This window comes from Sinohyriopsis cumingii, chromosome 13 (assembly GCF_028554795.1).
Source record: "Sinohyriopsis cumingii isolate HCF-2022 chromosome 13, ASM2855479v2, whole genome shotgun sequence".
NCBI lineage: Eukaryota > Metazoa > Mollusca > Bivalvia > Unionida > Unionidae > Sinohyriopsis > Sinohyriopsis cumingii.
The window spans coordinates 77,035,563-77,059,138 of NC_142973.1; the positions used below are offsets into that span (position 1 = coordinate 77,035,563).

The 23,576-nt window shown below is 37.8% G+C and overlaps 1 protein-coding gene across 1 annotated transcript in view; it reads left to right on the forward strand.

Moving 5' to 3' along the window:
• The first annotated feature begins 3,563 nt into the window (after positions 1-3,563).
• LOC149785853 (C-Maf-inducing protein-like) overlaps positions 3,564-23,576 on the forward strand; it is a 137,050-nt gene continuing 117,037 nt past the window's right edge. Inside the window, exons 1-2 of the mRNA XM_089931142.1 lie at positions 3,564-3,713; positions 4,369-4,606. Coding sequence (XP_089787268.1) covers positions 3,564-3,713; positions 4,369-4,606 — 388 coding nt within the window. The remainder of the gene's footprint in view (positions 3,714-4,368; positions 4,607-23,576) is intronic.

Sequence of the window (23,576 nt, forward strand, 5' to 3'; positions counted from 1 at the left end):
ATGGCCAGAAATTAAAAGTGATCTTTTCAAATATTTTCCAAATATTTTAGTTCTTTTGAACATCTTGACCATGGACCATTTGAATTGTGAAAAGAAGAACTTCTTTGAACAGAGGATTCTGACATTAATCTTTAAGATTATATCTTTGATTGTGTGGTAGAAAAATATACTCTTCTGTCTAATCACACAAAAATAAAATACAATTAAGGCAGGTAAAAGCTACAAAGGTAAGAACTTTTACCTGGTGATCAAGTTCTGTCTCTCTTGCCAATACTTCAAAATCCTCTTAAGATTAGATATTAAGGTACTTTTGAAATTAAAAAGAAAGTAAGTGACATAAATTATAATATCGATACTCCTGTGAGGCGGAAACAGAAACAGCTCTGCCATATCAATATGTTAAAGGAGTATGCTGAAGTATGTTGATCGAGATAGCTCTGTAAATCTTCAAAGTTTTGCAAAACTTGTTGATTTTACTTATTTCTGTTACTGAGATCATGACCAGAGAGTTGTAACAATATATATATATATATATATGACAAAAAGAACCTCTCCATGTGTTGGGGTAATACATAGAAAAATTAGTTAATGTAACAGAAGACCAGAAGATATATCCATGCCTTATTTCCTTTATTACTTCTCACGCTTTTACATCATTTTATGGATGCTCTTCAGGTGAATACATCATTTCTTTACAATATTTTTGTAAATAAACAATTTTGACATTATTGTAATATTAATTTGTTGTTTTTTATGCCGAGATATTAACAACATTCATATATATATATATATATATATATATATATATATATATATATATATATATATATATATATATATATATATATATAGTGTGTGTGTGTGGTCCCGCTATAGTACGATCCGTTATAACACGCATTCGGATATAACATGATAGTAGTGTGGCTCCCGAAATTTCATACACATGTATTTTTCTAGTTCACGAAAAAAATCTTTCTTAAAATTACGAATAAAACCCCATAAAAAATTGTAATATCATTTTGGGGAAGAGCTCACGTATGGATAGTACAAGACGATTGTGGCGTGGGTCCTGAAATTTTATGTATTTTTCTTGAACATGAAAAAGTAGTTTTTTCTTCTTAAAAGTACGAAACATAACGTGTAAAAAGTTTATTCTGGGATCTCGCAAGGCTTCGCCAATGTCGCAAACTTGGATTTTTTTTCCCCTTATTGGCGGCAAAATATACCATCTGGAGATTTTTTTTAAATTGCCGAAATTGTTGGCTGTTTAAACTTGTATATACAACCATTGGTTGGAGTGGAGAAATTCAGAGGCCCCATAAAAGGAAACCACAAACTGGATATAAAATGCACTGAAATTTTTCTTTTGCTGCATAAACAAACTCTTTTTCCATATTGACAAACCATCTAAACAGTGCATTGTTATATCATAATCCGCTTATCTTGACATGTAGCATGAGTACACTTTGTTGTGAGATATCTGCATTTTTGTTGTTGACATTTCTGGTAATGGAGATCAACCAAACGAGGCATTATCTCGTCGGATTTTCGGCCACTGTCTAGTAATTAATATATTTACGTAGACTGACATTTGTATTTGGATGGTAAGTAAATTTCCTCTTCTTTTCACTCAGAATTAAATCCTTCAGAACACTCACATTTTCTGTAAGAATCTGTCATCATACCAGAACACCAGCGTCTCTATCGTCCGACGTATGATGCATACGTGAAAGGCAGCATCACGCTGCTACAACAAATGTATAAAAATAAAAAAAATAAAACACATCTTATTGGTTTATTCAACATTCAGTAACTATAATAGACCAAACAACGGCCAATTCCTTTTTAAAAATATACCCAGATTAAATGTAAGCTGAAATTTCAAAGGAAACAGATTATTTGAAGCACCGATTGTTATGAAAACATACTCAGCAGATGGATAAAATCGGTCTCAATAATGCATTACAATTATTTGATGTTGCAGCCACATTAAGAAATGAGCATTTGTTTGGTTCTCCAAAGGGGTCGTCCATTAATTATGTCAACAAAATGGGGGGGGGGGGTTGAAGAAGTTTGACAATTGTTGACATGGGGGAGGGGGTTGTTCAAGATAAACTGATGTCAACAATGTTATTTTTTACAATAAATTTAATAAATCAAAAAATAGGAAATTAGTCGGTGCGTTGGTATGGCACACACTCGCTCGCCCGTCAACAGTCCACCAGTTTAATCCTAAACCGGTTGAGCTCTTGCCGAGGAAGTCATAGTCTTGCATCATCATATTTTGCTTTTATTCAATGTAGATTGTAGACTGTAGACAGGCCTTAAAGCACCAGATGCATCTGAGAGCGACTTGCACAGATTTTCCATCTCTTTTCTTCAATCAGTTGAAAAGTTGATAACATGCTGCCTCGATCGGCAAAGGCATTCAAAATTCTTCCATATGATCTATATTGTCCTTCCATTCAGTTTTCGTTGCTTGAACGGATCTGCAAAATCTGCCACCTCTATGTTGCTTCACAAGTCATGTTGAAGAAGCATGTTCAACAGCACCGACAACGCGATCTTGGGCCTAGGTAATTACCACATGCTCCTCAACCGCAAAGAATTCGGCCAATACGAGTGGCTGCCAAAAGAGAGAGAGAGCTGATGGCAATTATTGCTCATGGAGAGATGTTAAGTGCAGAATGGTTCGATGAAGATGATGTTGACTTGTCGGGAGTATCGGTTCCACAAGAACTTAATGAATCAGCCACTATGCCCATTATAACAACTGAGGAACATTTGGCTTCCCCGTGGGAAGATGATAGAAGCTAGAATATAAACTCTCAATATTTTCATGAATTCAAAGTGTTATAGTCAATTTGAAATCTGTTAAACAAGTAAAAAAAAATGTATTAAAATTTATTTGTGGACCTTTTAATTTCCATAATTCTATTTTTAGCATAAAAGCCAGCCGTATAAAATATTGTTAGTTTCTGGGGGGGTAAAAACAATTTTTTGGGGGGGCACTGAAAGTTTGACGGTTGTTGACAAGGGGGGAGGGGGGTAAAAAATTGCCTAAAAATTGTAGACATAATTAATGGATGTCCCCAAAGCTGTCCTTATATGGTGACTTCAATAACCCACGCACCCTTCATCAAAGAAAGCCGACTACACTCTTCAATAAAAACAAAAAACTTTTCTTCAAAGGAAGTCAGTACCAAACTTAAATAAAAGTAATGGATTCTGATGGACTTCTACATTTTCCAACGTGACTCGTTACTGTGCCGTGAAAGTTTCCTTTTTGCAGGGAAAACGTTTATATTTACAAACGCTACCAACAGCAGCTTAAAACGCTAACTTTTACCAACACAAGAGTAGAGGACAGGAAGTGAATAGTGTGCCACCCAGAAAGGTGTCAGACACTTGACTTTGGTAACGCAGCATCAGTACCAAAACAATGAGAAATCCTTATGGCATTACATACAATGGGCATTGATATTGGCAAAATAGATGGGTTACAACACTGGGGTTTAAACAAATATGTGATTTACCCTAATCATCCAACCCCTTTACTAGAAATGGCATCTACTGAAATAAAAGGACTAACAGCGACAGTACAGAAGACAGAAATTGAACCTAGGGCTACAGAAGTCCACATCATAGGCCTACCTATCGAAGTCACAACTGAAGAAGTAGTGAGGAAAATAGAGGAAAAATTCCACGCCAAGGTTATCACCCATAAAATGGCTACCATATGGGGTTTCGCATCAATAAAGTCTGGAATCAGGGTGATCTATGTAGATAGAGAAGATGCAGTGAAAATTCACATGTTCTTCTAAGTACTTGGATTTAGACTTAAGAGTTGGTATAAGGGGTCAGAGAACGACCGGAAATGCCCACGATGTTTCCAAACAGGGCATGGACCAAGAGAGTGCCCCGGTCCCGGCCCAGCAGCACAGCCTGTAACATCCAATACATCCACGTATGCGAGTAAAGCTGCTGCATCGGTAACGCACAAGACCAGATATTAACCTTGATACAAAAAATCAGAGCAGAGAAAGAAAAGGAAGGAAATAATAGAAAAATCAATAATGATAAGGAAACTGACACAGTTAACTCCTTACCAAGCACTGACTTGACTGAGATACAAGGAGATGAACAAAAAAACACCAGAATGGGGAAACTATCTGAGCCCAAATAAAACGGGAAAGTTAAAGACTCCAGGCAGGGAAGAGACTGTGACACTACGAAATAGATTCGAAGTTTTAAGAGAGGAAGAAATACAAGGGGAGAAACCAACAGAAAGAAGAAGAAGAAAAAAAAAAAACAGAAAATGCCCCGATAGGGATTAAACCATTAGGGTCTACTCCAATACCCAAAAAGATTAGGAGTAAGAGGAAAGCGGACTCAAGCCCTGAATCTCCCCAAGAGAAAGAGGAGAAGGGGGCCAGTAATAATACACCAAATGCGGATCAAGAGAAAAACGTGACACTGAAGATAAACATCAAACCCAAAAAGAAAAGAGCGGAAGGAAATGAGGAAGGAGAGATAGAAAACGAAACAGGAAGTGAACAGAAAAATGATGACAAAAATGGCAAAGAAGAAGATGATGAAAATTTTGGTATCGGAAACGAATACCAAAGCGACACAGAAGAAATGGAAACAAATAACGACACAACGGAAATCACAATTGACCAAAAAAATAAGACAGAAAACACTACCACAGGGGAAGAGACCTCTCCCAACAACACTACGGGGGGGGGGGGGGTTGAGACCAGTGCCCCCACTGAAGAAAAATAAATTCCAAATAAATCCTAAACCCACTTAAGGAAACTAGTATCTAAAATAGCTTATGAACAACCATTAATGCGACAACCTGGTGGAGAAAAAAATGGAAGGAAAAAACTTACAAGTTTTTTCAATAAATGTAAACGGAGTAAACAAGAAGAAACTCTCAAAATTCAGAAAAGACTTAAATTATGACATATTATTTATGCAGGAAACACATAATGGGTTTACAAATGATTTAAAAGCTTATTTTGAGAACCACCTAAATGGGATACTAAAAACAAACGATTATGAAGGAGAAGATACAAGAGAGGGAGTGGCAACCCTTATAAAAAATAAACGGGGGATAAACTGGGAAAGGATAGAAGAGAGAAGATTTTAAAGGTAGACTAATTCATATTGTAATTGAAAAAATACATTTTATAAACCTGTATATGACTGCAAATAAGTACCACAAGCACGAATTCCTGAGGAAACTATCAAAATACTTAGAAAAATATACTATGGAAAATGTTATACTAGGAGGGGACTTGAACTGGGTATGGGACAATATAGATAGGGAAGGTGATTTAACAACCAACGATATGAGGTTCAAACCAGAAATGGAGGATTTTATATAAAAACTTAAATTTACTGACGTTTATTGACGATTAAATATGCCTCGGAAGGAATACACATTTGAATATAAACTTAATAAAGGCAGTAGACTAGACAAGTTTGTATGTACTAACTATGATGAAAAAACACATAGAGAAGCAGGGATAACAGATTTCATAGTTTCCGATTATAAACTAATATATATAAGATTGAAATTTAAAAATAAAAGCAACTGGGGCAAAGGAAGTTGGAAGCTAAACAACAGAATATTAGAAGACCCAGATTTTGTAAAAGAAATAAAAAAGGAAATTAAAATTTTCGTGGAAAAAGGAAATAAGGATACAATTAGTGAATGGGACCTTTTAAAAAATAAATTTAAAAAAATTGCAATTAAAATATCACAGATAAGAAATAAAAACTGGAAATGGAACTGGAAGCAATCGGACTACAGCTAAAGAAAAACAAAACAACAGAACTAGACAAACATTTAAAAGATAGACTTAATCAAATTATAAAAGAAAAGAGATGGGGTAGGGAAATAAGAGCAGGAAAATATACCCATTTATATAAAAATGCAGAGGGGTTATACAAACGTGAAGAGTTTAGGAGTGGGGAATCATGGATAGTTTAAAAATAAATGAAAATAAGCGTACAACAGACAAACAGGAAATTGTACAGTACATTAAGGAATTTAACAGCCACTTACATACGTCACAGGAAATTGTAGATACGGAAATAGAGGAATATCTACAAGAAATTCAATGCGAGATGATATCAACAGAACATAAAGACTTATGTGATGAATTCATCTCGCAAGAAGAAAATCTCACTAAAGGAAAATCCCCAGGTGGAGATGGACTCACCACGGATTTCTATATGAAATTCTGTGGTGAGTTGTCGCCTATATTAGAATGGTTGTACAACAATATATTACTTAGAGATGATACCATGACAGAAAGTATGAGGGAAGGGGTTATAACTATAATATATAAAGGGAAGGGAGATAGGGAAGATCTTAAAAATTGGAGGCCCATCTCCCTCTAAAATACGGATTATAAAATATTAAGTAACCTACTAGCGGAGAGAATAAAGAACGGAATGGGAAAAATTATAAACAAAAACCAGACAGGTGGACCGAAGGGCATAGACATCCAAAACAATATTTTGAGCATTAAAACAATTATAGAATATAAAAATGAAAGCGGACAAAAAGCTGTAATGGTACTTTTTGATCAGGAAAAAGCTTTTGATAGATTGGAACACAACTATATACAGAAAATGCTAGAAAAATTTGGTTTTGGAAACAATTTCCGGAAATGGACTAAAATCCTGTACAATATAATAACCTCAAGAGTGCAGGTAAATGGACCAAAGACAGGTAAGTTTGATATTAAAAGATCAGTGAGTCATGGCTGCCCACTATCTATGCTATCATGCGTAATAGCAATTGAAATTCTAAGTATAAAAATTCAACTAAACAAAAACATTGAAGTATAAAAGTTCCCAATGTAAAAGCTGAAGCAAAAATGCTGCAACATGCTGATGATTGCACTAACTTTATAAGGGATCAAAATTCCTTTAAACACCTAATCAAGGAATTTGAAAAATTTGGAAAAACATCAGGATCCCAAATCAATCATGACAAAACTGAAATCCTAAAAATAGGAAACTGGAGGGAAAATCACTCAGGATTACCCCCACATCTAATCAGAGAATAGGTCAAAGCATTAGGAATCTATTTCAGAGCAGGCGATGAGAAGAAAAATTAAAAAATGAAAGAAGCAATTGAAAAAAAATGTGAAAATCTGGGCACTAACGCCACTATGCCTTATGGAACGAGCCCAAGTGGCAAAAACATATATGTACGCTAATACTAACTTTATCTTAAAATCTACAGATATAAGCAAAGCGACACTAAATACAATCGATAATAAAATAATCGACTTTATTTGGGATTTTAAAATGCATTATATAAATAAAGAAACATTATATAGGGCCAGAGAGGGGGGAGGCTAGCACTTCCTAGCCCCATACTACTGAAAGTTACAAATATTTTAAACAGATTTAAAAGGATACAAGTAGAACCCCAGTCGCCATGGGAAGAAATTTACATATACTGGTATGGATTTACATTAAGAAACAGAATGGATATATATAAAAATAATAAACTTACCAAGGAACTAGAAATACCCAGAACATTTAGAAATATCAAAGAGCTATTACTTAAATATAGGGACAAAAAAGATCTCTGGGAAATAGAGGAGAAATTAACGTACAATTGGGTAAGAGAAGACATTACAAAGAATCTAAAAAGTAAAGTAGAGAAAGAAAACTTACACATAAACTGGAACAGAGAATGGGGGCACTGGACCAAATTAGGCTCCCTAAAAATTCAAAGCCTCTCCTTCAAATACATGCACGATGCATGGTTGACGGGAGAGGTTGCAGTGCGACGGCACATGGTCAGAGTACTGCCAAAATGTCCACTGTGCAAAAAAGGGCCCTTCACCAAAATAAACACTATGACACAATGTGAAAAATCCAAGGATAATATAATAAAAGTCATAGTAGAAATAAATAAAAACTATAATTACAGAAAACAAAACATTTTATACTTAGATAGCAACTTTAATAAAAGAACGCTATACGCGAGAACAGACTATATTGTCACAACAATGAGGGCATGTGGCCAAATAATAGTAATAGGAAGATAGGGTTTAAAGGGGTTGGGGGAGGGGCAATGATACTATCCCCAGTGGATATTTACCCAAAAGGGACATAGCCCCCACCCACCCCCACCCCGGGCTAATGTTTAAACTTTTTGGAAATTTAATAGTAGTATATCAAAATTCATGATTATTTTATATAAAATTTCTGTGAAAATTATTTGATTTTAAACAAGGGGGACAGGGACCACCTATGGGGAAGTACGAGATAATGATGCCGTGGGGCTATGTCACATGGCGCTACGCGAAGTGAACAGGCCCACGGAAGAGTCCGGAAAAACAACCCATATAGGTGACATCAATACGTACAAAACCAAAGAAACAAAGTTTATATCCCTCTAGAAATACTAACAACAGTATAGCTCCCGTACTATACTACATACCCCCAGGCCTTTAACCCCTTCTATAGGATTCTAGTATCTTCCTCACAAATCTCACTTTTCTTTCTATATATACATCTATAATAATATTTTTTTTTTTTTTTTTTATCTTTGGCAACTAAATAAATTAAAGATAACCTGCTCGAGATGGGAGAAGTACAATTAATAAAAAAAGTATGGACCCCACTTCGAGCACAGTTAATCTCATGATAAAAAAAAAAACGAGAGCGAACACAAAATAGCACACATACAAACCACTAGGGTTTTAATTTATATAGCAGTACATCGCTGACTCGCCAAAATTCAAAACTGCCACAAATCTCCTATTGAGATCATTACTCATAGGAAAAGATAGGACAACTGGGTACATAGGGCGACCCCTGGCAAAGGTCAACTTTAACGAAGTAGGGAACGAACTCCGAGGAGGTGACAGAAACCATTCGCGGATGAACTTCCCTACAGATACACTAGGGACTTCTTAGAAATACCCCAACAAATTTCTAAATTTAAAAATATTTCATTTCAAAATTCTTTCTATAGAAATAACACATACAACACACCTTTGAGGGAAAAATAATAAAAAAAATAAGCAATTTCCACTTCTTTGGCTAGGTGGGGAGGGCAGCTGCCTGGTGCCCCCCCCCCCCACAAAATTTTTTAAAAAACAAATTACCAACTTGGGACGCACTGAACAATAAATGTGCTTCGTCATGCGTTACGTGATTGGGCTATGTTTTTTTCCACTGAATTTAGACTTATATGACCTGTGACATAATTATTGAATATTTTAAATCTCTGTGTGTGCATATTTTCGATGGAATCACTTGTATTGTGGATTCAATGTATACGATGAGATTCGCAGGTGAGTACACGGTGTTGATACTCTTCTATTCATGCTATGCATTAGACATTAGACATTTATATTTAACACAATGTTCACAGATATGTACCATTTCGTGGTTCTCTAAATAAAGTAAATTATTATATATGCCATCTCTGTTATCACTACAGGTATATTTCTCATTTAATATGCATCGACTTAAGATGGTAACTGAGCCGATGAAGCACGTATTTACCGCCCGCATTTATTACCTACCAGCCTTGCAAATTGTTTAGGGTACATGCATCATTTTCTTCAGCTAACTGACCAGGTTGCCTATAACACGATTCGATAACACGGTCGGGTTATATGGCTCCCAACTACCGTGTGTTAGAGCGGGTCACACGATCTCTCTCTCTCTCTCTCTCTCTCTCTCTCTCTCTCTCTCTATATATATATATATATATATATATATATATATATATATATATATATATATATATATATATATATATATAAATTAAAGTCATTGGAAAGTTATTAAGTCATTATGATATGAAAATGTATTAGTGTATTGATAGTAAGTACCAATAATCATGTTTTAATTTTTATAAAGAATTAGCTTCGGTTATTACGGCCTGGGTGTAGTAGAGTTCGTATGAAATAGAGTTCCTTTTTTAAAGTTAAAGATTCACTATTAGTTAATACTTTGTATGCAGGAAAGACTTAAGTTTCAATACACTAATACAGTGTGTGTGTGTGTGTGTGTGTGTTCCTAATAACAGTTCACCAGGTACAAGTATCAAATGCTTTATTAATAGTTAACTTCAGAAGGCCAAAGATATACATACAAAAATGGACACAACAATTATATATATATATATCACGTTTAATATAAAATAACATTGTAATCTGAATTGTAGATTCCGTTATATCTCTTTTGTCTAACATATGATACATTTGTACACTCATCTTTTGAAACTTGGAGGTTGATTATTTCCCATAGGCAAGTGAAAATTTGGTGTAGAGCCCAGAGAAATATAATATATATACAAATGCCGTTCTATGAAATTGTCATCTCTTGAACCTTTAATCATATGCATGACAAATGACGTGAATGTCAATGAGATATCCGAATCTGATTTTGCATAAACTATTCGGACTAAATCCAACCTTTCGAAAAACTTCAGATTAAAAAAGAATATTGTAATTATTTTTTTACTACTTTATAGCGTATGTTAATGTGTTAAGAATACGCATATTCCTTTGTAATTTTGACAGTCATCGTAAGATTTTCTAATTTGTTTACTGTGCATTGTGTTTACCAGACTTCTTTTATAAATATCTTGCCCGATGTTGGCATCCCACTCAAGGTTTCCCTGTCTATTATATCAATAGTACAGGTAGGAAAGTATAAGCTTCAGTGTTAACACTTCCTATTTGTATCAACAAGCTCTCTGACAGCTCCATGTCTTTCACATGGTCTCAGCAATAGTATAAGCTTAATCATCCTATTTTAGTTACATGTTTTACCAGTTACCAATTATTCAACAATTAACATCAAAAAAGCAAATTCACCTCCCTACTTTAAGGGAATGACCATTTCATTTTTTCGTGATACCCAACTCTACTGGAAAGTAAGCCTTGCTTAAAACAATATAACTCTGTCATACGAAATTGACTAAGATTAAAATGTTAAGATCACCAATTTATAAAATTAACCTAATATATACAAACATGGTTAAGCAGTTATTATTTAATAATGCGATGCCCACGTTACGCGTCAGCACTGTCAAGTAATTAAAGTATCAAATAGCACTGTTTGGGATAACGATCTGCTAATACTACACCACTGATGACTGATCCGTTAGCAACGGAAATATCTACAGATGTCAGCATGAAATGTTTCAGTAGATAGATTAAAATTCATAAGCCCAGATATAATCCAATACATTATGAATACTTCGTTTTGCATGAAAACTTAATTTTTTTGTATATCGCAATGAAATAATTTCTGGCTAAGGACTTGATATTTTAGCTGGCATTCGTGGAAATTTTGAATGTTTAGATAAACCCTAATGGTCTTCATAATCACACCAAAGCAAGCCTCGGTGTGTGTGTGTGTGTGTGTGTGTGTATGTATGTGTGTGTGTGTGTGAGTGTGTGTTGTCGATGAGAACCATTATTTTTAAAGAAAATTGTTTTTATGGACACTTATGCTGGTATTATCGTAAATTTCCTTTATTATATTTATTTAATCTGAAAGTTTTGTTTCAGTCTCTGCACAGTTTTCAACATATCAGCAAATATAAAACACAATATGACCTGCTTTTCGTTACTGAGAAAGATCCCGACCAACAACGGTCTTCTCGACAGGATACATACATTTTAAATAAACAAAGGCTACATTAGCGGACTGTCTTTGTCCCTTTCTTTTGTTTCGAGACTACAAGGAAAAGGACTCTCGGTGCTAACTGGAAACTGATCACAATTAACAGTTCAGGTTCAGTACCCACGAATGTAGTCCTAGACATTTTTAGAACATTTTTCCAGTCTCCTTTTGGTGGTGATACAACAGTTAGATTTATGCAGTCTTGGTATGGATTTAAAGGTAATTGTTTATTCTTTAGAATATGAGTTTATGGTGTGGTTGTATGTGTGTGTGTTTCGGCGACAGTGTTCAGGGAGTAATAAGATCTTAGTGATGATCCGGAAGTGAAATCTGTGTTCCGTTGTACGCTGGATTGTTTACAGTCCAGCCTCTCAAAAATAATGCTGGTGAACCTATGACAAAAACTTTACAGTGAAGTCATCTTTGAATGTATTTTAGATTATGATTTGTATTGATTGTCACACAGAAGAAAGTTCAGTACTATGAAACAAATGTAGAGAATATATGTCAAAATTCATTGTGTTCTGGGTCCAGTTATATATAAGAATGGGAACCAGTCTAAAACAGAGTGAAGCTACACTGGAGTTTTGCTGGTCGATTGGTTGGTGATAACAAAAAGTAAAACTAATATTTTTTAAGAGTATATCCCTGTTTGTAACTAAACAAAATAGAGACAATGCTGTGTCGATAGAATCTCAGTTCTTTTTGCAGATATGACTTCAGAACACTCATGGCAGATATTAGCACCTAATGCTGTAGGTGCGGAATTTAAAACACATGCTTGATATACATGTAGATCGAATTTCAAGATATGATCATTTCTTCCTTTTTGCTGTTATGTGTTGAAAGTATCTCTGATATTCTTCAGCGATAACATGATTTTCAAATTACTTGCTGTCGTGCACATCCTGTATGTTAGCTTGATACCATTTTCATTTTTGGTCAAAGTAGACATCATTGTAAGACGTTCGGCGAAAACCTTATGTCATAATGTTCACGCATTCTTGGAATTTGGTAGCAACAGCATTTTTAAGACCTTCGTCGGGCCAATCAAATTCGGTGTACGACTGGTATCATTTTCATTCAGGGCATTTGAAAGCTCATTGTCATAATGATCATCGATTGGGAGAGGGCCGTATGAAAAACAAGATAATATGGGACCAGGCAGATATCATAAAGAGTATATTGATCAAAGCATCACGTTGACATATCCATTGATTTGGAGAGGAATACAGATAATATTTTCAATATAGGACTTTCCATTCAGAAGGCATTGCAAGTACAAGAGTTTTAAGATGACTGCTGTGGCGGACATATTGGGTGTCAAATATGTACCATATTCAATTAGGACCAGCTAGACATCATACACGTCTTATAGCGAAAAGCCAATTTTCCTATGGCCATGTAGGTGGAGTAGCAATATCAATATTTTCAAGATTGCCACTACGGCGGCGATATTGTGACATCGGATCAGTACCATTTTAATTTCGAACCAACTAGATATCATATGAGAGGACTTTTATTGGAAATCCCATGTTGACATAACCATCCATGTAGGGGGAATAGCGATGACAAGATTTTCCCCATGGCCGCTGTAGCGGCCATATTGTATGTCAGATCGGCACTGTCACCAATTAGAACTATACATCATAAGAAGTCTTTTAGTAGAAACCCCCATGTTTACACCGTCCATTCACGAGGAATAGCGATAGCAAGATTTTAAAGATGGTCATTGTAACGGCTATAGTGAGTGTCAGATTGGCACCATTTTCATTCAGAACTAACCAGGCCCCATACAAAGTAGTTCAGTGAAAACTCCAAGCTGTTATGACCATACATTCAGGCACAGGGGTTCGTTACAAGGAAAATTTGGAGTATCCGTCCATGAATCAAGGGGGGGGGGGAGGTTCTAACCTGTAACAATATAACACAGGAGAAGACATCAGTCCGCACCCCTCGGTAGTTCCAACACTGCTAGTTTATCCTAATTGCGTCTGCTAATTTCCAACTTAATCAAGAATAGTTCAATTTTCAAAGCAGTTCGTCACACTTTGTTCAGTTTGTGACATAATGGAGAAAATGCAATAATTGTTCCCGGCTTTAGCGTCTGGACAAATGCCATCTAGAAGTGCCGTTTTGCATTGGAATAGTCTTGGATTTCACCATTGACCGAAACGATGGAACCCTTGACGTCAACATTGGATGACATTTATTCCCTTCCTCCGAAACAAGACGCATTCAATTATTGGATATCAAGCACAGCCGTGCACACTCTAATTTTGAGAAACGTAGTTTTATTATTTGCGTCAGTCATATTCTTGACTACAGAACTTTCTTCAAACACAGCAAGAAAACCATTTCCCTAGGGAGGACAAGCTAGGCTAATAGATTTATGAAAAAAATCTCCCTGAACAAAATGAGCTAGCGATTTTGGACCTGCTGAATGCGATGTGGAGAAATACCAACAAGTCTGGAATATGCAATTGTAATTCCAATTGCGAAAGCCGGAAAGGATCCGTCCGATTTAAGTTCGCACAGACTCATCTCCCTTATCAACAAATAACGGATACAACGATTAATAAGGGAGTGAAGCACCACTTACTAAGTAAAATTTTTTTATACCAAAACGAAGTTGATTCCGCAACAAAAGATCCACTCAAGATCAATATCTACGCTTGGAATCAAGCATTAAACTGACATTCAGTGCAAAACGAAAACGTGACAGAAACCTAATCGCAGTTTTCTCGGATCATCATTAGCTAAGCTAACTTAACAAATCCTCCAAAAAGTGCCGAGTCCGTATATTACAAATTCAAGACGACACCATTTATTTTCGGCGAAATCTCGACCGTGGATCAAAAGGGGCCATCCAGTTACATCAAGGCGCAGTCCTTTCTGACCCTTCACCTCCCTTCCCGCTTCCGGACATGCAAGTTAAAAATTATGCCGTGATACATTAATGTGTCCATAGGCACTGAAAAGTTACCAATCGACGAGAAATTACGTAGTACGCAGTGCGCTCATTAAGCAGTCGTACTTGGCCAGTCGCAATCCAAGACAGACAAACAGACAGATAGTCGTACCATTCGTCGTCAACCAGACATAAATGCACAAAAACAAAGCCTGAAAGCAATGTGAAACTCTGGTGCGTCTAGAGTATATCAAGTACCTCTAGATGACGGATCCATGCTGCCACGTGCAGCTAATGGCCAGTCTGCTACTCGAGTTGGACGTCTCCAAAGACGGACTGGCCAAAATCGCCTGACTGCATGTGGTTTTCCTTTCGACTTTCTCTAACAAGGAAATAACGGTAGGACCAATTTACCTGACCCAAAATACGTAAGAAAAGAAGGTGGTCGAATCTCCAGATCACAAAAGCCAACTGGGGTACGAGATTATTAACAAACACCAGAAACATAAGTAAGCGAGTGTTCCAACAGATGCACATAACTAAATTAGCCCCGAAATAAGAGTGGAAAAGTTGGTAAAAAACCAAAACCATCAGGCCCATCCAAACAAGGTGGAACTGATTAAACTAAGTCAAACCTACACTACAACTCAATATATAGTTGCAAATACTTCACAAATTTAGAAAATATGCTTTACTTTCGTGATCTGATATACAATATAACCATCTCCACTCTAAATAATACCTTACTAACCAAACCGCCAAAAGAACAGAATCTGTATATTATAAATTCAATAACCAGGTGCAAGACAACAACATTCGCTTTGGAAAAAGTCTCAACCTTGAAACAACAGAAACCATCCAGTGATATCAGAACGAGGCCATTTCCTCCTCTTCTCCGGCTTCCGGACATGCAACTTTAAACGTATACGGCACATACACTAAAGTGTCGATGGGGCTATCAAAAAAAAGTTTAGTATCGAGGAGAAATTAAGTATTACGCCTCGTGCACACTCCCTTATAGCACATGGCCTAATGACCGCACGCGACTTAACTCCGAGACAGACAGATAGATAGCCGTACCATTCGTCCTCAACCAAGAAGAATTACAAAAGTTGAAAAACACTGTAATGTGGGAAAGTTTATTGAAGCGATGGATTTGATAGTGGTGTTGGAGCAGCTCCTAGAATAAAAAGAGGCTCAATAGTTCACCCTAAGTCGTGTTCGCCCGGAAGTGGCTGCGCTTCAAACAGCAAAGAGTTTTGTCAAAGAAGTGATAGCGGAGGAAGCAGATAAGATCAAGGCCACCTTCCATGAGAGAACAGAAATGGAGGAGCGACATAAGAAAGAGATCAACTTTTAACGTCGCAATGACAGTTGTATGCAGGTCCAGAAATTTGTCGAAACTTGGGCCATCCAGATTAGATCCTTACTGAGGAAAAAGAAGAACCGATACTGTCCACGAAGTCATCATGGAAGAAATTGTGGTCAGGGATAAAGAAGTAGAAGAAAACCCTGACACCGACATCCATAGAAAGCAAAGATACTACTCATTCATTGCCATTTGGGTTTTGTGTTTGTCTATTTTGTATTTGTTTGTTTGGCGATGTCTGTGTTAATAACAACAATATAAAACTTAAAATCCTCTACCATTACCATTCCCGTTAGGCCCCATAAACACCTTTGACCCCATAATGACATTCCCATGTCAATGCTATGGGCACTATATAATTACGATTTTACCCCCAAGTGGCAAGTCCATGTAAGTCTACGGCACCTATATAATTAAGGTATGACGCCACACATACAACTATGGATCTCCCTATTAGTTGAAACGTTGTATCTACATTCTCTACACTCTCAAGCCGGGCCGCGGACAAAATTTGAAAGCCCCAAGAGAAAATCTCCAGTAGGCCCCTATGAATCACAAATTGTGACGGCATTAGGCTTTTTGACCGTTGTGGGCCACGGAATTATGTCCCTGTTATCGTACCCTGTCCGCAACCCTGCTCTCAAATGTTAAGTTTCATAGATCGTCATCCGCTGTCTCACCTATTGCAAATCTAGCCATCCAACGGAAGTTGATGCTATCATCCAAGCCGAAGAGACGTGCATTTCCGATCCGTAGTTATGGCTGACATGAACAAGCTGAAGATGAAAGCAATAAAACAGAAGCCATTTTAACCACTGTACAAATGCTTTCTCATTCCCATCCTTTACCTCAAACATTAAGTATCAGTAACACCAACATTAAATTCACACTATCTATACCAAACCCGGATGTCCCTCTCGACAGTACTCTTTCATTATACCAACATGTCATCAACATATGCAAGGCTGCATACATGTAGCTGAGACATATGACCTCCATTCACAACTTTCTTTCAGTTGATGACATTAAAACACGTTGTGTTCCTTAGTGTTTTCTATACTGGACTATTGTAATTCTCTTCTATCTGGTTTGGCTCAGCATCTAATACAGAAACTTAAAAAGTTCAAAACACAGCTGCTCAGATCATCCTTGCAGTACCAATAGCCGAGGACTAATTTCCCGGGCTATGTACCCTCCCTTGTTCGCTCCACAATCAAACACAATTTTTGTTCCTTCTGCTACATTATGTTGACTACCTCCAGTCCATACTACCTATCCATCCTCACCCACTTTTACACTCTTAGTTACTTACGCTCCTGTTCCGACAATCGTATTCTCATTACTCACATAATCAAAACGAAGTCGTACGGACAACGTTCTTTTGCGTGCCAGGGCTCACCTACCAGAAATAAATTGCCCCGTTGAATTTAGATACAAGGACACTGTGATCTCATTCTGCATAGCGCTCTTGAAACTCGCCTATTTCGACAGCAGGAAAACCTTAAGAATTCACATAGCTTCCTCGCCTTAATTATTACACTGGACAACAAATTTTTACAAAAGTCATGTTACTGAAATAAAATTAGTCAATTCTTATCAATTTTTATGTGCTGAACACGAATATGACAGTCAAATTGCAAAATTGGCTCTAGTTTTTTTGTAATCTGCAAGAAATTAATGTTTACATAACGAAATGCATTCCAATAGTAAAAGGTCAACTGTAATAGCCTACCTATAAAAAATCAAGTCATTGACTACATCTTAGATTTCTTCGCCTGTCTCTTGTACAGCTGTTCGGGAGCATCTCTGAGGAGTGTCCAGCAGTAGTCAGCCAGCATTGTAGTGGACCATTTTCCCTGGTATCTTTGTTCCATTGTTGCGATATCTTGATGAAAACGTTCGCCGTGTTCATCACTAACAATACCACAGTTGCTAGGAAAGAAATCCAAATGGGAATGAAGGAAGTGAATCTTTAGAGACATATTGCAGCCAAGTTTCTTATACTTCATCAACATGTCTTCTACTAGTTCCTTATAGTTTTCTGCCCTAACATTTCCGAGAAAGTTTGTAGAAACTAGGCGAAAAGCATTCCATGCTTGTTTCGCGTCACCTTCCAGCAAGTTGTTGAACCGGTCATCTTTGAAAAGCTCTCGAATCTGAGGACCCACAAAAACTCCCTCTTTAATCTTTGCTTCGCTGAGTCGAGGGAATTTTTCATGCAGGTATCGGAATGCTGGCAAAGTCTGGTCAATGGCTTTCACGAAGTTCTTCATCAAACCTAGTTTGATGTGAAGGGGTGGTAGCAAGATTTTCTGAGCCTCAACCAGAGCTGGGTGTTGGATATTCTTCTCTCCAGTGGCTACATTCTGCCTGTGAGTCCGTTCCTTCCTCATGTAGTGCATTTCCCTTGCTCGGCTATCCCACTCGCATAAGAAACACATGTATTTTGTATATCCTTGCTGCAGTCCCATTAAAAGGGCAACTACCTTCAAATCACCACAGAGGTGCCAGCTGTACTTGTTATACTCAATGGAATTCAGTAGCTGCCTTAAGTTATCGTATGTCTCTTTCATGTGGACAGCATACGCTACTGGAATAGATGGAAGAATGTTTCCATTGTGCAAAAGCACAGCCTTGAGACTCAGTTTCGAAGAGTCCACAAATAGTCTCCATTCTTGTGGGTCATGAGTGATTTTTAAAGCATTCATGAGGCCCTCAATATCGGAACAGAATATCAGATTACTTTCCTTTCTGAAGAAAGGCTCCAATTGCTGGTGGCGCTTTCGATATGCAGTAATTGTGACATCTTCTTCTAGAAGATTCCATTGTTGGAGTCTTGATCCTAGCAATTCTGCCTTGTTCTTTGATAAGTCCAAATCACGAATCAGGTCATTTAGTTCTTCCTGTGTTATTCTGTGTGGGGTTGATGATGCACCACAGTGAAAATCTGGATCACTGCATGCTGATGGACCAGGAGAAGAACAGGTCGACTCACCTTTGTCTTCGTCAGATGAATCAAGAGAATATTCTGCTGGAGGTTCTGGAATAGGAAGTCCCTCACCATGTGGAACTGGTCTCAATGCAGACGGAATGTTTGGGTAGACTATTCTCGACTTCTTTCGCTTCGTTATTCCGCCGGAAAGAGGAGGAACCAAGCAGAAGTAACAGTCATTTAGGTGGTTGCTTGGCTCTCTCCACACCATTGGGACTGCAAACGGCATTGATGACCTTTTGCAATTCAACCACTGTGAAAGCTGTGTTGTACATGTAGCACAGCATATATGCGGAGCCCAAGGCTTGTCTTGGTCACCAACCTTGCATCCGAAGTAAAGATGATATGCCTTCTTCACTTGAGAATTGATACTTTTCTTCTGGTTGGCAAATGTCACTTCCCCACAAATATAGCAAAAATTGTCCGCGGTATTAACACACTTTCGAGGCATTACTGTTCTTTATTGTATGTAAATGGATAAAATAATAAGTTTTATGTTGTCTCGCACAACGTCTAAAATATTTTAAATGCTGAACCTATCTGATTGGGCTTTATATAGTACACTGCTTACGTCAGCTTCAGCAGCCGCCTGGCATTAGTATAATAGGCCTACACATGTATAGTACACTGCTGACATCAACTTACTTCAGCAGCCGCATGGCATTAGTATTGCATTGCATCAGAAAATGATGCAATCAACTGTGGATGATGTGAGCATGATGGTATTATGCAATGTTACATCATTATTCCGGATGTTGCTGCAGTCCTACTGGAGAAATTTACACAGTGAAACATAGAAAATGAGGTATATGAATATCTTCAAAACGAGAGCCAATACAAATTTTTCACGGTTATATTCGTGTTCGGCACACCAAAATACTACAGATTAGGGCCTTTTCAAGTCAGTAATGATTTCACTGTTGACCAGTGTTATCAGAAGTTTTTCTTTTTGTTGCATTTTCATGGTGTTTGTTTTTGTAACATAGTCTCTATATATCTCCTTATATGCTTACCAATCTTGTAAAGCGCTTAGGGCCTCTGAAGATTAAGCTGATCTGTACTAAGCCCTCGCGACATTATTATTATTATTATTATTATTATTATAGTAATGAAACAAACATCTACTGGATAGCAATAAATAAGTGTTGGATAGTATATAAAACTATGTGTTTGATAGTAATAAAAATATGTGTTAGATAGTGTCAACAATAAACTTTCAACAGTAGTTTGTCCCCTTTAAATTCCAGTAGGGGGTTTCAAACTTTCGACCATAAATTCCTTCCTTTGAGGCTATTAACTTTCGACCATAGATTTTCTCATGTTAAAGTCCCGTAAACGTTCGACTATTTATAACAGTCACAAGAGATAATATCGTCGTCATATACTACGGATACGCAAAGACGATTTTAAACTTAATTAGCTAGAAATGTTCTAGTAGTATATGGGGTCACCCTAGCGTCAAGTGGACTTACCATGCATAAACAGTCGATTCACTCTGGCGTCAAGGGGAATTTAACATGGGAAATTTTAACATGGATGGAACTGTAGAGCGTCAAGGGGAATTGAACATGGAAATTGAACAGGACCGGTACTTTAACGTCAATGGGACTTTAACGTTAAAATATGGGGTTTGCACTTTGTCGTAAATGGAAATTGAAGATGGGAATGTCACCTGGATGTCAATGGGAATTGAACTTTGGGTGACGTCATGAGGTTTATAGGGTCAAAACATTTTATAGGGATTTTAATGTATTTGTAAGGACAAAGGGTAGATAGGGACAAACATACAAATACACATTTAAACACACAGAAAAGACGACAGAAATGTTCTAAAACAAACCTCACAGAGAGAATAGAGGCTCAAAAAAGAAAAGTCTATTGTATGGGTTCAAAACATTTATTCAAGTATATACATGGGCTCTCTGGCCTGTGCTTTGGTCTAAGCACTATCCATTTAATACATAAACATTTCTACATCAAACAAACCTATTTACTAGTTATTTAGTTCTTGGCTCTAGTAAACCTGTTTACATTTAATGTTCATTTATAAGAAAAAGCTAACACAAAACAAGTAACATGCAATCAAATAGGACAAAGTTCATGTTTCTCTCTCTCTATTCGTCTCACACGTTGTTAAAAATCTGGTCAGCTAGCACTTGTGTCCCAGCGTAGATATTTCCCATCACTTAATCCGTTTCATTCATAAATCGGCTGTTATATCCATCGTGCTAGGTACACTTATCAGTAAGCAGATCAAGTGCAGTCATCGTCTTCTTCCCATGGAGGTACAATGTATACCATATGAATGGTTACTTTTCCTTCGTTGATGTCAAATTTTCCTCTCATCGACTGCACGTCTTCAATAGCCCTAAAAAGTTTGGACGAAGTTATTTCTGCAGGTGTGCTAAATCCGAGACATACAGGTGAGTTCAAACTGTCGCGATACATAGATAGGCTCAAACGACCTCGATCTTTGACTTGGCAATGACATTTGAGTTCCTCTAACAGTGAGTCAAGTAGGTCCATAATGAAACCTGCTACTTCCTCGGCTGAAATGACAGACGCGAAGTCTCTAAATTTCACCGTGTAGGTGTAAGTTGTCGTTCTAAATTTTCTTGAGGTCGCTGTCTGAGTCATTTGGATGCTAAAATACTCCTGTAGGTCTACTGAATCCTTTCCCTTCTTGGACGCACTTTGCTGTGACGGTATGGTAGTGAAAGAGGTCAGTGATGTTTGTTCCTTCTCTTTTTTCATCTGCGTAGAGTGATTCATCTTTCTCGTTGCTTGTCCTCGCAATGAAGTGTCGTTCTTGGAAGTCGTCCCTTTTTATAATGGGTGATATCAGTATGTCCATAAGGTAAAGTTTTGTGGTCTGGAAGTTTCACTAGCTGCACGTAGTTTGTCATGGCGTTAGTACATAAATAACTTAGATGTGTTACTGCATTGGTGATGTGATAGTGAGGCAAAGAATCACACCCGAGTTTCTCGTTGGACTTGAGTCTTACGCTCTATACTTGCTGTTTGAAGGGATTCATTTTTTCTCAATTGGTCTTAGTAGTGACAATGAACTGTTGGTCTTGGACGTTGTCCTTTTTTATATGCTGACCAATATTGATGTGACCGTACGGCAAAGTAAAGTGGTTGGGAAGTCGCACTCGCTTCTGGTACACGATTTGATAGACTTTTTCCAAGGGTCGACTGACGATGTGGTGAGTGGGTAAACGTACAATCTTGTTCGGCTGGTAGGTGGTCACTTTAAAGTTTGCATCCTCTCCAGACTGGAAGGCTTCTTTCAATACGCCAAAGCTGACCACACGACTGGTACGATAATTCAGAGTCAATCCTTTCACTTTACACTCTGTGTGCACTTCTCCTTGTGGGTCCCGGTATTCGTAGCCGTAATTTTTAGGACCGCCACTCGCGAAACTTAGAATCTTGTCGTCAGGATGTTCGTCTGTCCAGGCTCCTAAACGGTCTCCTTCGATGTTAGGGTGTTGCTGACCCGGTCGATCGATGTAGATGCAACTGTCCGTGTCAAAGTACAGGACGCGATCCCCTAACAGTTCTAAAGCTTCGTACAATTTTAAGCGAGCATGAGCTGTCACGTAAGCCGCAATGATGACATTTCCAAAAGGGTCGTCTTGTACAAAGTCCAGATCTTCTTCTTAATTGACCAAGATTAAATTCTCTCGAACGACGTCCACGTGTTTCATGTATTTGGTTTTGTCGTGAATCATCTGGAAGTAGCGGGAAGGTTCTGTCAAATATTCCGTCTTGGGTAAACACGGTCGTTGTGCCATTTTACCCCACAAGCAATTTAACATCACTTTGGCAAACGATCGCCTGCCTTCGTTTTTCTCGATGTGGTCTAAAGTGATGCCTTCTTGTTCCCAGTATTTCTCTTTGAATTTTATTTGGTCTTCGGGAGTGTGACACCAGGAAGGATAGCCGCTGGCTTCTTGCTTCAGTTTCAAAAAGGCATCCACGTAGTCAGCGAAAATGCCTTTCTGAGTAGGGTCACCCTTGTGGTATTGTTGTGTCTTGGGAAAGTGGCAAATTTCGTACACTTCTAACAGTTGGTATCCCATGTCCAGAGCTTTGAACAATTCTGCGCTGACCCAGGTTCCCGTCAAGGCACGTTCTTCCTGGCTGTGATGGCAAGGTTGGTCTTGGTTGCACGTTTAGGCACAAGTACGGCACAAGGGAAACATCAGTTTGCCTTGACAATGGTGAGGTAAGACGGGATGGTATAGGTTCGTGGGAGGCAAAACTTTGCACTTGATCAAGCCTTCGTATTGTCGAATGTTGACCAGGTCGATGTGTTCCGTCAGCAATCGCGGGTGCCCTGTAGGAAAGTGACAATATTTGCACACGTAGGGATACAGCGAACACACATCCAAGTATTTGATTTCTTCTCCTTTCTCTTCGTCGGCTTGGTACAGCAAACAGGTGGCATTGGTCCTTCCTCCGTACAAACTATCCCTCGGGTTCAGGGGGTCCATCAGCTTGTAACTTTCCACGACACGTTTAAACTCGGGATCGACTTTCAAACGGTGATCGTATTCGTGTTCCCACATTTCCACCACTTGGTATCCTTGCTGTTCTAACTTCAAGCG